At 40.0% G+C, this 11,778-nt stretch overlaps 1 protein-coding gene and 1 long non-coding RNA gene across 5 annotated transcripts in view; one reads left to right on the forward strand and one right to left on the reverse strand.

Moving 5' to 3' along the window:
- The window catches only part of LOC139111257 (uncharacterized), a 40,639-nt gene extending 39,907 nt beyond the window's left edge, over positions 1–732 (reverse strand). The window contains exon 1 of the long non-coding RNA XR_011547182.1: positions 519–732. This is a non-coding gene — a long non-coding RNA (uncharacterized lncRNA). The remainder of the gene's footprint in view (positions 1–518) is intronic.
- The window catches only part of LOC139111237 (ATP-binding cassette sub-family G member 4), a 29,844-nt gene extending 19,484 nt beyond the window's left edge, over positions 1–10,360 (forward strand). For all 4 annotated transcript variants that reach the window (XM_070671373.1, XM_070671370.1, XM_070671371.1 and 1 more), the window contains 9 exons: positions 3,309–3,498; positions 3,708–3,853; positions 5,338–5,576; positions 6,663–6,959; positions 7,119–7,282; positions 7,402–7,570; positions 7,674–7,774; positions 7,864–8,205; positions 8,289–10,360. In XM_070671373.1, coding sequence (XP_070527474.1) covers positions 3,309–3,498; positions 3,708–3,853; positions 5,338–5,576; positions 6,663–6,959; positions 7,119–7,282; positions 7,402–7,570; positions 7,674–7,774; positions 7,864–8,205; positions 8,289–8,447 — 1,807 coding nt within the window. In that variant the 3' untranslated portion in view covers positions 8,448–10,360. The remainder of the gene's footprint in view (positions 1–3,308; positions 3,499–3,707; positions 3,854–5,337; positions 5,577–6,662; positions 6,960–7,118; positions 7,283–7,401; positions 7,571–7,673; positions 7,775–7,863; positions 8,206–8,288) is intronic.
- The last annotated feature ends 1,418 nt before the right edge of the window (positions 10,361–11,778 follow it).

The following is an 11,778-nucleotide window of genomic DNA, read 5'->3' on the forward strand; positions in this document are numbered from 1 at the left end:
AATGTCTATTGACGCAGTAAAGTGACGCTAAACGAAAGAAAGAACGTGTGTTTTCGAAATCAATCTTGCGCAAGCTAATCGCAAAAACGGGATATACGTATTTATCATCTCATTATCAAAATATCGGTTGGCAATGTGTCACAATTCGCGCAGTGGTTGATAGGTCATTTTGCTCCGCTAATCAGTTGCCGTTGATAACGTCCCGTGATTTATTCGCGTGTTCCTTTATTAATCTCGTTTTAATTTTTTTTTAAATATTTTTTTATTTTTCTATACATTCTCCAATTTTACGCTGGTATAAATCAAATTAATCAAGTTGAATAAAATAACAGATTCGTTCGGAAATAACGAGAAACTCGTCTGATCGAAGGTAACGTTATAAGTTTACTTGTAAATTAAGAATTTTTTTAAGTACTTCCTTTTTAAATCACTTGTTATTAAATTCGGACATTGATTAATTATATTAATAATTACAATTGAGTTATCTGTAGCTGACGGCGTGTTGCCGGTTCACTCACATTTGTGTCTTCGTCGATTAGGTTAGAGTAGGTTGTTTTCCGTCCTTCCGTCCTTCCGTCCTTCCTTCCTTCCTTCCTTCCTTCCTTCCTCCCTTCCTCCCTCCCTTCCTTCCTCTCGTGGCAGTATCCTGGATTATCCAAACATATTGTGGTACTTTAAATCACTCAACAACACTGTATTACACTGCTCTGCTTTTTTTTTAAATCACTTTCACTAATCGCTAACACTCTCGACAGACGAACGACCGAAGGAATGACGGTGGGATTATCGCGGCGATTTTTTACGGATTAAAATTACGAAGCGCGACGAACGATCATTTGTTACATGAATTTACAGCGGCGAACGAACCGAACCCGCGATATGTCCAAGTTTCATACGAAACGTTCCCCCGCGTACTTTTATCTTCCTAGAGTCTCTCAAACATCACCTGATCGAAACGGGACGAGAATGTCTGTCGCGACGACAAAGATGGACGAAGTGACGATCTCTCTCTCTGACGTTGGCGGTAACCGGAACCAGCCGAAGAAAATCGTAATGGGAGCTCCGGTCCGGAAATGTCCGATGCAATTACCGCGCAATTCACGTCGGACGCACCGTACGGTGCTGCGCCCGCAACACCATAACCTTGTCGTTCCGGAGTACTTTTTCGAAGCACGAAACGGAGCACAAAACGATGAGCAGAATAGCCTAGGCGTACATAAAATGATCGCTCGTACCCGATTCTACTACTTTGACGCTTATTCGTACGCGACGCTTTCCTATCCGCGGCCGAAAATACGCGAAATTGCGGAGCAATTAGTAACACGTCTTCACGCCCGCGCCTCCGCAACTGGACTGAAGTGACCGTTAGACATTTTGGCCCTTAGAGAGAAAGAGAACGCACCCGCGAAAGAAGTGAGACAGTCGATAAATTCAATCGTTGTCCTTCTCGCACGAAATTCTCGAAGGCATCGAGCTCGACTTCGAATTAATCCGTTTACGTTTTATTTATGCGCGTTTCGCGAGCAGGAGGAATCTTTTCCCGAAAGTAAAAATATTTTCCACGCAAAATTCTCATGCTAGTTATTTGTATATTAACAAATCTAATTGAGAAAGCGACGACCGAAAGGTAAACGTGGACAGAGAATAAGAATCGTTCTGGAAAAATTAACGCTTAACCTTTAAAATTTTCTTTTAACACATTGCCAAACATTAGAGTATTTGCATGCATGAGATCTTTATCGTACATCGTCGTAAAACTTTCAGTCCTTTTGCGGAAAGACTTCGCGTAATCTTGCCGTGACCTCATCGCGTACTTTCAATTTTTGTCCAAACGGTGGGCAAACGTTTCGCTTTCTTTACCGTACCGCGGCCTCCACTTTCTTCGGCGAGACACGGTCTCACTTTCTTCGTATTTTGCGCTGTTACGAAACCACCGCGGAACACGAAACCGCTGACGTTATTTAAAATAACAAGAATTCCGTTTGCGCGCAAAAATAAAAAAAAATATTCGCCCGTAGCGCGCGTTAATTTTCGCGTATTCGCATAAGTCTGTTTCGACGGAGCAAAAAAAAGAAATCCATATTTGCGTAAAGAAAAAAAAATCAAATCAAATAGTCAAAGGGTCAAGGCGTCAACTCTGTCTCCGTACTAATTTTACGTCGAGATAGTTGATACAACGATTAGCAAGAAACCAGCGTGACGGCGTCCTTCTTGCAATCTTTGCCTCTAACTTGTACTTACGCACAAGGGCGTTGTAAATATAACGCTTTCCTGAAAAAACAACGCTTTCAGGTCGGACTACTTCAACCGGTTTTTCGACAGTTAAACTTTGCAAAAGCCGATACGCAGATCTCGATAGCTAATTACTTAGCACGTAACGACATTTTACGATTTCTTTCTCGATCGGGGACGGTGATTGAACGAGTCAAAGTTGCTAAAAAAAAGGCATTATCTGCAATTATAATAAATTACTATGTTCGCGGCTGTCAAGTTAGTACGTTACAGCCGGCTGGAATTATTCTACATATTAACTTTGTTGAAATTAATATTAGAAATTAGCATAAAAATGTCGAGATATACAGATATCGCTAAACGTATGCGCGGCTCGGCGACATAAACCGCTCTCTCGATTCCTTTCGATCTAGCCAAGCTTCGGCTGTTGAATCGCGTTTCAAGATCAATCTGCTCTACGAGCTCGCCGCATATTTGCAGCGGCACCAGCCTCGATATGCCTCGCGCAGTCTGCCTGCGAGCAATGCGACCTACGATGCATTTGTCGCCGCGTAAAAGTTGTTTCGCCGCCTGTTCGCTTCTTTTCTAATCGCATTTTCCAAACCGGTTCTGTTTCACAGTCGGCCAATCTAGCGTGCCCGCACGTGCGGTATTGCGTTTCGCGCATCCCACGGTCGAGAACCTTTATACAGTAATCTGACATTGAATCTATTCCGATGTGACGCGGAACGGCAGATCGGCGAGTCATTAGCAATTTATACGGCTATATCTTTGTCCCGGAACAAAGTAATCAGCGCTAAATATAAATTTCTTACAGTTTTTTTTTTTAATCCTTTTTTTTTTCTTTGCTATACGAATTCCGAACGGACGAGAGACAGTCTTGAAGACTTACGTTCATACAGTGAGGACAGATATGCATCTACATAAATTTCCATCTTTTATAAATTTTTTTTTGAATAATATAATATTATAATGTAAATTTTACGTGAAGTTATTGGCAGCGTATAGACGTAAAATAAATCTATAAAGATTGTTTCCCAACGTAACAAGTAGTTTCATTATAAATTTCTTATCAGAACGTCGGGCGCGGAGGGCAGCATCACGATGAACGGTCATGAAAGAAACCTCAGTGCCTTCAGGAAACTTTCTTGCTATATCATGCAGGATAATCAGCTACACATGAATCTAACGGTAGAGGAAGCTATGAAGGTTGCTGCGAACCTTAAGCTCGGCTCGCACATCAGCCAGGCGGAGAAGGAAGAAGTGGTAAATCAAATATCTTAATTTACAGTTAATTATCGAGGTCGTACTTGATAGGAAATAAAAATTTCACATACTTTTTAAACAACCGGTTCGCATATATTTTCGCGTATGTCCCTTCCGTTTCTTTAATTAATGTTAATTAAATCAATGCCAAATCAAATAACTTTACACGTTACGGCTTCATTAAATATCATTCACTGATTCTTCCGCAGATCAAGGAAATCCTTGAAATTCTCGGCCTGTCTGAGCACCGTCGTACTATGACCTCGAATTTGAGCGGCGGTCAGAAGAAAAGACTGTCCATTGCTCTGGAGCTGGTGAACAACCCTCCCATAATGTTTTTCGACGAGCCAACTAGGTAAGCTTTGCGCCAAGTGCACGATTCAGACTTTACGATCGCGGTTTTTATGAATATGAAACTAATAACGCCTTAGGAAATTGAAATTTCGACAGAGCGATTCGATCGCATCGAAATAAAAATCACGACGCAAATGGTAATGTAATCTTTATCCGTGAGTCACATCGTATTGTGACTTTTATTTCCCGCGCGGCCTTTTTGCGGCATAATTATAATTCAAGAATTTTACGAGATGACTTGCTATGAATAAAGGATAAAAAGAGAACAAAGAAATATGTGTGATACTTAAGAGCGTACGTCAGGCGAGGGTTCGGTTAAATAAACTTCGAGTCGATCAGCTCGCGGGCGATCTAGTAACAATCTCTTTTGCTTTCTCTAAATGAGAAACTCCGCCTTTCCTCGATAATTTCCTTGGTCATTGAATGTCAATCTTAGCGCGACTAATAATACCAGGATATCCCTTATTTTTTTTTACAAGATTGCACGTAAGAAAACAACTTTATTTTTATTTCATTATTATTTTTCTTTTTTTTTTTTTTTTATTTAAACGTGTTGTACGGTTCGCGTTGATTTTCTCCTTGTAACTTTCGAGGCATATTAATGCAATTGCCAGCCATATTCGAGACTTACGATTTGTGAGCTGCTAAAGATTTTTATTTATTTAAAAAATTGCCAAGTCTATCGTAAAAAAATTACTTGTATTACGCCGATTTTCACGTTTTCTACTTATTATCGTCTTGAGAGATATTTTTAAGGACGCGTTGATATGTAAAAAAATTAGATACACGAATGTGGAATAAATATCTAAAATATCGGAACGTTTACGAGAGTCGTTTACGTGTATTTGAGGAGAAATGAGACATAAAAGGGCTGAATAAGCAACGGGAGAAAGTAAAAGTTTTTGAAACGGTTCTTTCCCGTCGACAACTTTCACTGAGGCGCCGTACATTGGAATTTTTTCATTTACAACGGCGCCACAATTCGTTCCCTGAATTATCATACGCGATTTTAATAGATGATCTCACATGTTCGCGTTTGCGTGGGGATGTAAATAATTCCCGTTCCTCTCGCGTTGATCAAAGTTTAAGTTCAATTTCCTGACCTGTAACACCGCGCGTTTTACTCGAAACACTTTTTATTTTATAACCGGTTTCTGTCGCTCGGTATCAATTTCCTTTGTGATGACAGAAAACATCATGCAGGTATATCGTGACCAGTCCACTCAACGCGTGTACTTGGACTAAAAACTTGGTTTCCTTCTCTTTCAAAAAAATTTATTCTCACTTAACGCTGTCGTTCGCATGTTAATTATTGAAAAAAAAATAGTTTTAATGGGACTCCTTTACTCCAATAATATATTTATACGGTTCAGTAATATATTTATACGGATAAACGGATATATAATATTATATATGACGTATCATTGCGTTATCTCTTTTTAGCATATAGCGAAATATTTACTAGCTTTATCTAACTGTTTACAGCGGATTGGACTCTTCATCCTGTTTCCAATGTATCTCGTTACTGAAAACTCTGGCACGTGGCGGCAGAACAATAATATGCACCATTCATCAGCCCAGTGCCAGACTTTTCGAGATGTTCGATGCTCTCTACACGCTGGCCGAAGGTCAATGCGTCTATCAAGGTTCTACGTCACAACTGGTGCCTTTTTTAAGAACGATCGGCCTCAATTGCCCGAGCTACCACAATCCGGCATCTTTCAGTAAGTGCAGTTAGATGATCATACACTTTTTATTAGTACGAGAAGAAATCATGGGCGAGCTACGCGCGCGCTATTTTTTAAGAGACCCTGCAAGAGATTGCAAGCTACGGAAAAAAAAGTCATGCGACTTACCGATCTGCATGAGCTTCAGCGGAGTTGTTGAGTTCTGCCGGTGTCTAAAACATAAAAAAGAAATCATTATTGTACACGTGCCAGGAAATTAATAAGATTAATGAAAAAAAAAAGGTAAAAATTTGTTTTTTAAGAAGGATTTAATTAAAAAAAAAGTTGATGCTCACCTAAGAGTTGCTCCGCCGATGCAGGATGCCCCCCGGGCCTGCTCCTCCACTCAGATGGGACGTGCCGAGTCATCCTTCCGCGAACAGGTCACTCGCGAACACCCCGACCGTGAATTTATAACCGCGTTAATTACTCCGTGAACACTCGCGCGTTCCATGCTCGGCACTCGCGATTAAAAGGAAGTCGTGTGTCGAAAAACTACGCCCGGATACTCAGCGGATCTCGCGGGACGACCGACGAACCGGCTGCGGTTCGTATGTATCTTAATATCGGCGGTGACGACACTCGTTGACGATAGCGGATGCAACTGCGACGATCTGTAACAGAAAGAGATATCAAGTTAATCGCAGTTCTCGTGACGGATGGGTTTTCGTTAGACGGAAGTGTGAATTACTTTGGGTCGGAGACACGTGCGCGTCTCAGTGTGTAGGACGTGTGTGCTTGCGCGACCGCTGGAGAAGGACAGAGCGAGAGTGGGAGTGGTGGGGGAATCTACCTAGCGCGCGGCACGTATGCTCGCGCTCGCTCTCACCCCGTCCTCCCCCGCCACCCCTCGTCCCCCCCGCGCCTATCTGTTCGTTCCTCTCGTTCTCTTTAATCGTACTCGTTCGATTTAATTATAATATGTAATTGATATGTCGAGACAAAGACGGTGCTTCCCCCAGGTCGTTCTCGATCTCGATCTCGAAAATCTTGAAGACTGTCTTTGCCTGGGCGTATCAATTAAACATTAAAATTAAATCGAACCTCAAATTACGTTCGTAATTTTTAATTTTCCTTTTTCAGTCATTGAAGTATCCTGTGGCGAATATGGCGATAACATTAAGAATTTAATCAACGCCATAAACAACGGGAAGTACGATATACGCGAAGGACACACGTTCCCGGAGACGAAAGACGGAATGAACAACTGCACCGCCGCGACGGGTATCTTGAAGAACGGTGATAACGTGGATAAATTGAAGATCAAGAACAAGAATGACATTAGCAATCTGGAAGAAAAGTTCCAGGAGGAGAAAACCGGCGAGATTAATAACGGAAAGCTCATTCCCGGTTACGCTACGAACGACATCGCCAAGCAAAGTATGTAGTGATAAGAGATTAATCGATGCCGAATCATATATTTTATTTTTCAGCAACACATTACGGCTTTATTGAGATTTTATTAAAGTTGCTGACTGTATTAAACAATTTTTAAAAATAATTTAAAGTAAGATTAATATTAAAATTGTTATATTTTAGCTCTGGACGTAGCAATATCTATGGATCTGGATAAGAAAGACAATGCCAGCGTAGCCTTGCTCGACGAATCAATTGTAGTTGCACCGGAAAGATATCCTATATCTGAATTCAGGCAATTTTATATTATCCTGAAACGCGCTCTGCTTTTCAGTCGTAGAGATTGGGTAAGTATCGAAGAAGCAGAACAGATTTGCCTGCTTGCACGCTGGTTAATTTTTTTTTCTACTAGTTTTTCAGTATTTAAAATTGAATATGTCTAATAATTCTTTTAACATGCCTACAGACTCTTATGTACCTTCGACTCTTCGCTCATGTTCTCGTGGCGGGATTAATTAGTGCGCTTTATTACGATATCGGAAATGACGGTGCCAAAGTACTGAGCAATCTGGGATTTCTATTTTTCAACATGCTGTTCCTCATGTACACTTCCATGACAATTACAATCTTGTCCTGTAAGTGGTCTGCGATTTACATTTATTATGATTTTTATTACCGCGAAAGACTATTTTCAAAGGTACATCGACATAATTATAAAATACTATTTTTTATTTGCAGTCCCACTGGAATTGCCTGTGCTTTTGAAAGAGAACTTTAATAGATGGTACTCTCTCAAGGCGTATTATTTAGCAATTACTATCTCGGACATACCATTCCAGGTAAGATTGCTTACAAAATACCGGCGTAAATAACATATGTGTAGCTATTGCTCGACAATTAGATAATCGTTCTCTCTTTCGCATTTCAGACCATATTTTGCGTATTGTACGTCACCGTGGTGTACTTTTTAACCAGTCAGCCGGCGGATATGTCACGGTTCTCCATGTTCGTAGGCACTTGTCTACTAATTTCTTTCGTCGCGCAATCGGTGGGACTTGTGGTCGGCGCAGCGATGAACGTGCAGAACGGCGTATTCTTGGCGCCGGTTATGTCAGTGCCTTTCCTCCTATTCTCAGGGTTCTTCGTCAGCTTCGACGCAATCCCAGTATACTTAAGATGGATCACGTATCTTAGTTATATTAGATATGGTTTTGAGGGGACTGCGTTAACGATTTACGGCTACGGCCGAGAAAAACTAAAGTGTTTCCAGGTAGGTTTCACGACGAGTCCGAGACTCTAATCGTCACGTTGTTATTAGTAGCGTTTGCTAAATATTTTTACTTTTGTTTTTAGGTATATTGCCACTTTAAAAATCCAGAAACAACCCTGGAAGAACTAGACATGCTGGACGCCGATTTTACTTTAGATATCCTCGCTCTTGTACTCATCTTCGTCGTGCTGCGAATTTCCGCGTATCTGTTTTTACGTTGGAAAATAAAAACCGTCCGGTAAACTGCCGACGTGCGTAAACGTTTTGTAAAATCGTCTTGTGGCTGCGAGCGGATAAACATGTTTGTATAAATGTTAACTTTTATCGCGTAAAACTGCGGAAATACCGTGCGTGTTTTTAATAATCTCGTAATGATATTCTAAAACGGCGATAGGAAAACTCAGACGACTTGTGACACAGTCAATACGAGAATTTTACGCGAATAATGGATGGTCGCGGCATTTCTTGGCGAGGTCTCGCGGCGATATTGCTCGCCGTCGGGGAAAACTGGTGCATTCTTGAAAGTATCACGAAATATGACTTACTTCTTTTCGTGTTCTGGGGTCGCTGAGTTTAGATTGATACATAGAATCAATATTAATATAACTTATTTATATTATTTAGTTTAATAACGACAACGGCTGGTAGTTACGATTGTAACATACTTTTGTTCAGGGTACTATTTTATAACATACATCTGCACGTATATGTGTACGAGTGTATATACATATATATATACACACATTTAAAATATGTATCTTTTTTACTGTATCAGTACACAGTTTCGTTAGGAAGCAATGAAGCACCGTTCTTGAATTTCATTGAATAAATTCAAGCGTTTGTCAAGGTGACGCGATAACGCGGTGATACAATTACTTAGATACATCATTGTCTATCTAAATTATAAGTTTGACAAAAATCTGTAATTGAATATCAATTGAGAGAGAACGATATTTGAGAGTATTTCGGTAATCTCTTAAAAGTTTTTCGAAACATGATCTTTTCTTTTAATCATTTCGACTCGTTGTCAATTTCGCCCACAGACAGAAGTAATTTTATTTTTCAAAGATTTAATATTTAGCTATTTTAAATGACGAAATTAAATTTAAGAGTTACAGAGCAATTAAAATTATTCAAGATTTTCAAGAGACGCCCAATTTTGAATAACAATCGGATAAGACCTATCAACTGCCTCCAATCACGTTTACCTATCACGAATAAATATGAGGCCTTAATCGATGCCGTGTTTCATGATCATTCTATCTATTTAATGGCTGTGAGTTTCATGATGCAAAAATAAAATAAGACAAGAAAGAAAATCAAACGTGAATGCTTGTGTTCTTAAAATCATATTCAGACGAAACGTCGAACGTTTGAATTGACTTTATAAGTGCATGAATTTTTGTGTATCTTGCCAAATTAATAGAATACATTGAAGACTAAATGCGTTTGATGCCTTACGAAGAGCAGGCATTCGAGTAACCGTGTCGAAATGAGCATTACTGCATTCTTATAAAAGCTTATGAATATTCGCAGCCACATGAACAATAACGAACAAATTCCTTCTACTGTAACTATATTTATATTAGTTTAAAAGCTGATATAAACTTTTTATAAAAGTCTTTACAAATTTTTGAGCGCAAATTGCTAATGATTTATTTTACTTATAAATTATAACTGTATTTCATATACAAAATACTAGAAAGCGCTTTTGATAAAGCGTAAACTACAATTTTTTAAATATTAAAGAAATTGTATTACTAAAGACTAAAGGAAGAATGAAACAGCAATTTAAAGCGGTTTAATTATAATTAATACATGAAGTTCTTGTTGGTATATTTTCACCAAAGTTAAAGATTCAAATTGGATTCAAAGATTCAAATTTAATTGCAAATACGATTACGTACTAACACAATTACGGCGCTCAAACGAATGAATACTTTTTACGACGAGATATATGTATATTAATTCAAATAAAATAAATAATAATATCAATCGATAGTATAATTAAGATATACATATATACTTTTATAAAACGAGGCGCGTCGAGATGTGAATGTACCTGATTATGCTGGTTTAGCATAATCGTTAATATGTTACGTTATTATGTCGAATATATAATGCGAATAAAATCTGCCTTTCATAATACGATAAATTGTTTTTATTTTAATCCTTGTATTCCGTTATAAATTCATCAATCAATTTTAGAATTCATCAATTCATTGAAACTAGAACGAACCATGGGCGTTATTTTTTTAAAGGTCCCAATTCGTGCGCGTTATTATAATTGGGGACATTAATTATTTATAATGATTTCTATATGATAATTACTATTACAAGCTATGAAAAAAAAAATGTATGCGACTTACCAATCTGCACGAGCTTCAGCGGAGTTTTAGAGTTCTGCTGGCGACTGTAACATAAAGAAGAAAATATTATTGTAGACGTGACAGAAAATTAATTAATGAGATTAATAAAAAAAAGGTAAAAGTTTTTTTTTAAATATTTTATAATATTAAAAAAATTTATTCTTACCTAAAGGATGCTCCGCCGATTCATGATGCTCGTCCTGAGCCTGCTCCTCCTCTCAGATGGAACGTTTCTCCTTTCGAACACAAGTAACTCGCGAGACAGTCCACGACACTCCCGGTTCGTTGAATTCACAATCTCAAAACCGCGAAACCGGCTGCGACGTAAAGCAAAGTCACGTTTTGATCCTCGCCGGCGGAAAACTCGCGCTAAGCGACGAATGAAACGAGCCCGCGATATAAAACGTTCCCCGCGCACTTTAACTTCTTCGAGTTCATCAAGAATCACTTGCTTGAAATCGGACGAGGATGTCCGTCGCGACGACGAAGACGGACGAGGTGCGGACCTCTCGCTCTGACGTTGGCGATTACCGGAAACTGCCGAAAATAATTATTACAGGAGCCGGTCGGAAATGCCCGAGGCGAAATGATACATGTCCAGCGCGGAGTGACCCCTGGCGATCGCGGGGCAGTGTACAAGTCGGACGCTTCGCGCGCGCTGCATCCGCCATGTCACCTTTGCTGTTCCTGGAGGCACTGTTCCAAGACACCGTTCCAAGGCATAAAAAGAAACGCAGGATGACGAATGGAACAACACAGGATTGCGGAAAACGTAGGTTCGTACTCGAGTTAACACTCATTCGCATGCGAGGCTATGTTATCCCGCGGTCGAAAGTACGCGAAATCGCGGGGCGGGTAGCAACGTGTCCTCACGCTCGAAGCTCCGCAAAAAGACAGAGATTTCGGCCTTTAGATAGATATATCTCGATCGCGAACTATGCAGCTTCGATGCTCGTATCGTCGCCCAACTACAGGTACGCGGAGTTGTCGTGGCGGAGTAGAGAACGTGACCTTTGCTTGCTCGGTCGAACGTCGAATGGACAATGGCGGTGTCCTGGGCAAGACACCGCGGTTCATAGGGTGCTAGGGCGAGCTGAGACATAGGTGCACGACGATAAGGCAACACGCAGATGCCTCGACATCTTCGTCTCGTGAACCGGTGCTCTGCATGTTATCGGGGTATCGTCTCGACTGCGCAACGAGC

Source organism: Cardiocondyla obscurior, linkage group LG23, assembly GCF_019399895.1.
Source record: "Cardiocondyla obscurior isolate alpha-2009 linkage group LG23, Cobs3.1, whole genome shotgun sequence".
NCBI classification, from domain to species: domain Eukaryota; kingdom Metazoa; phylum Arthropoda; class Insecta; order Hymenoptera; family Formicidae; genus Cardiocondyla; species Cardiocondyla obscurior.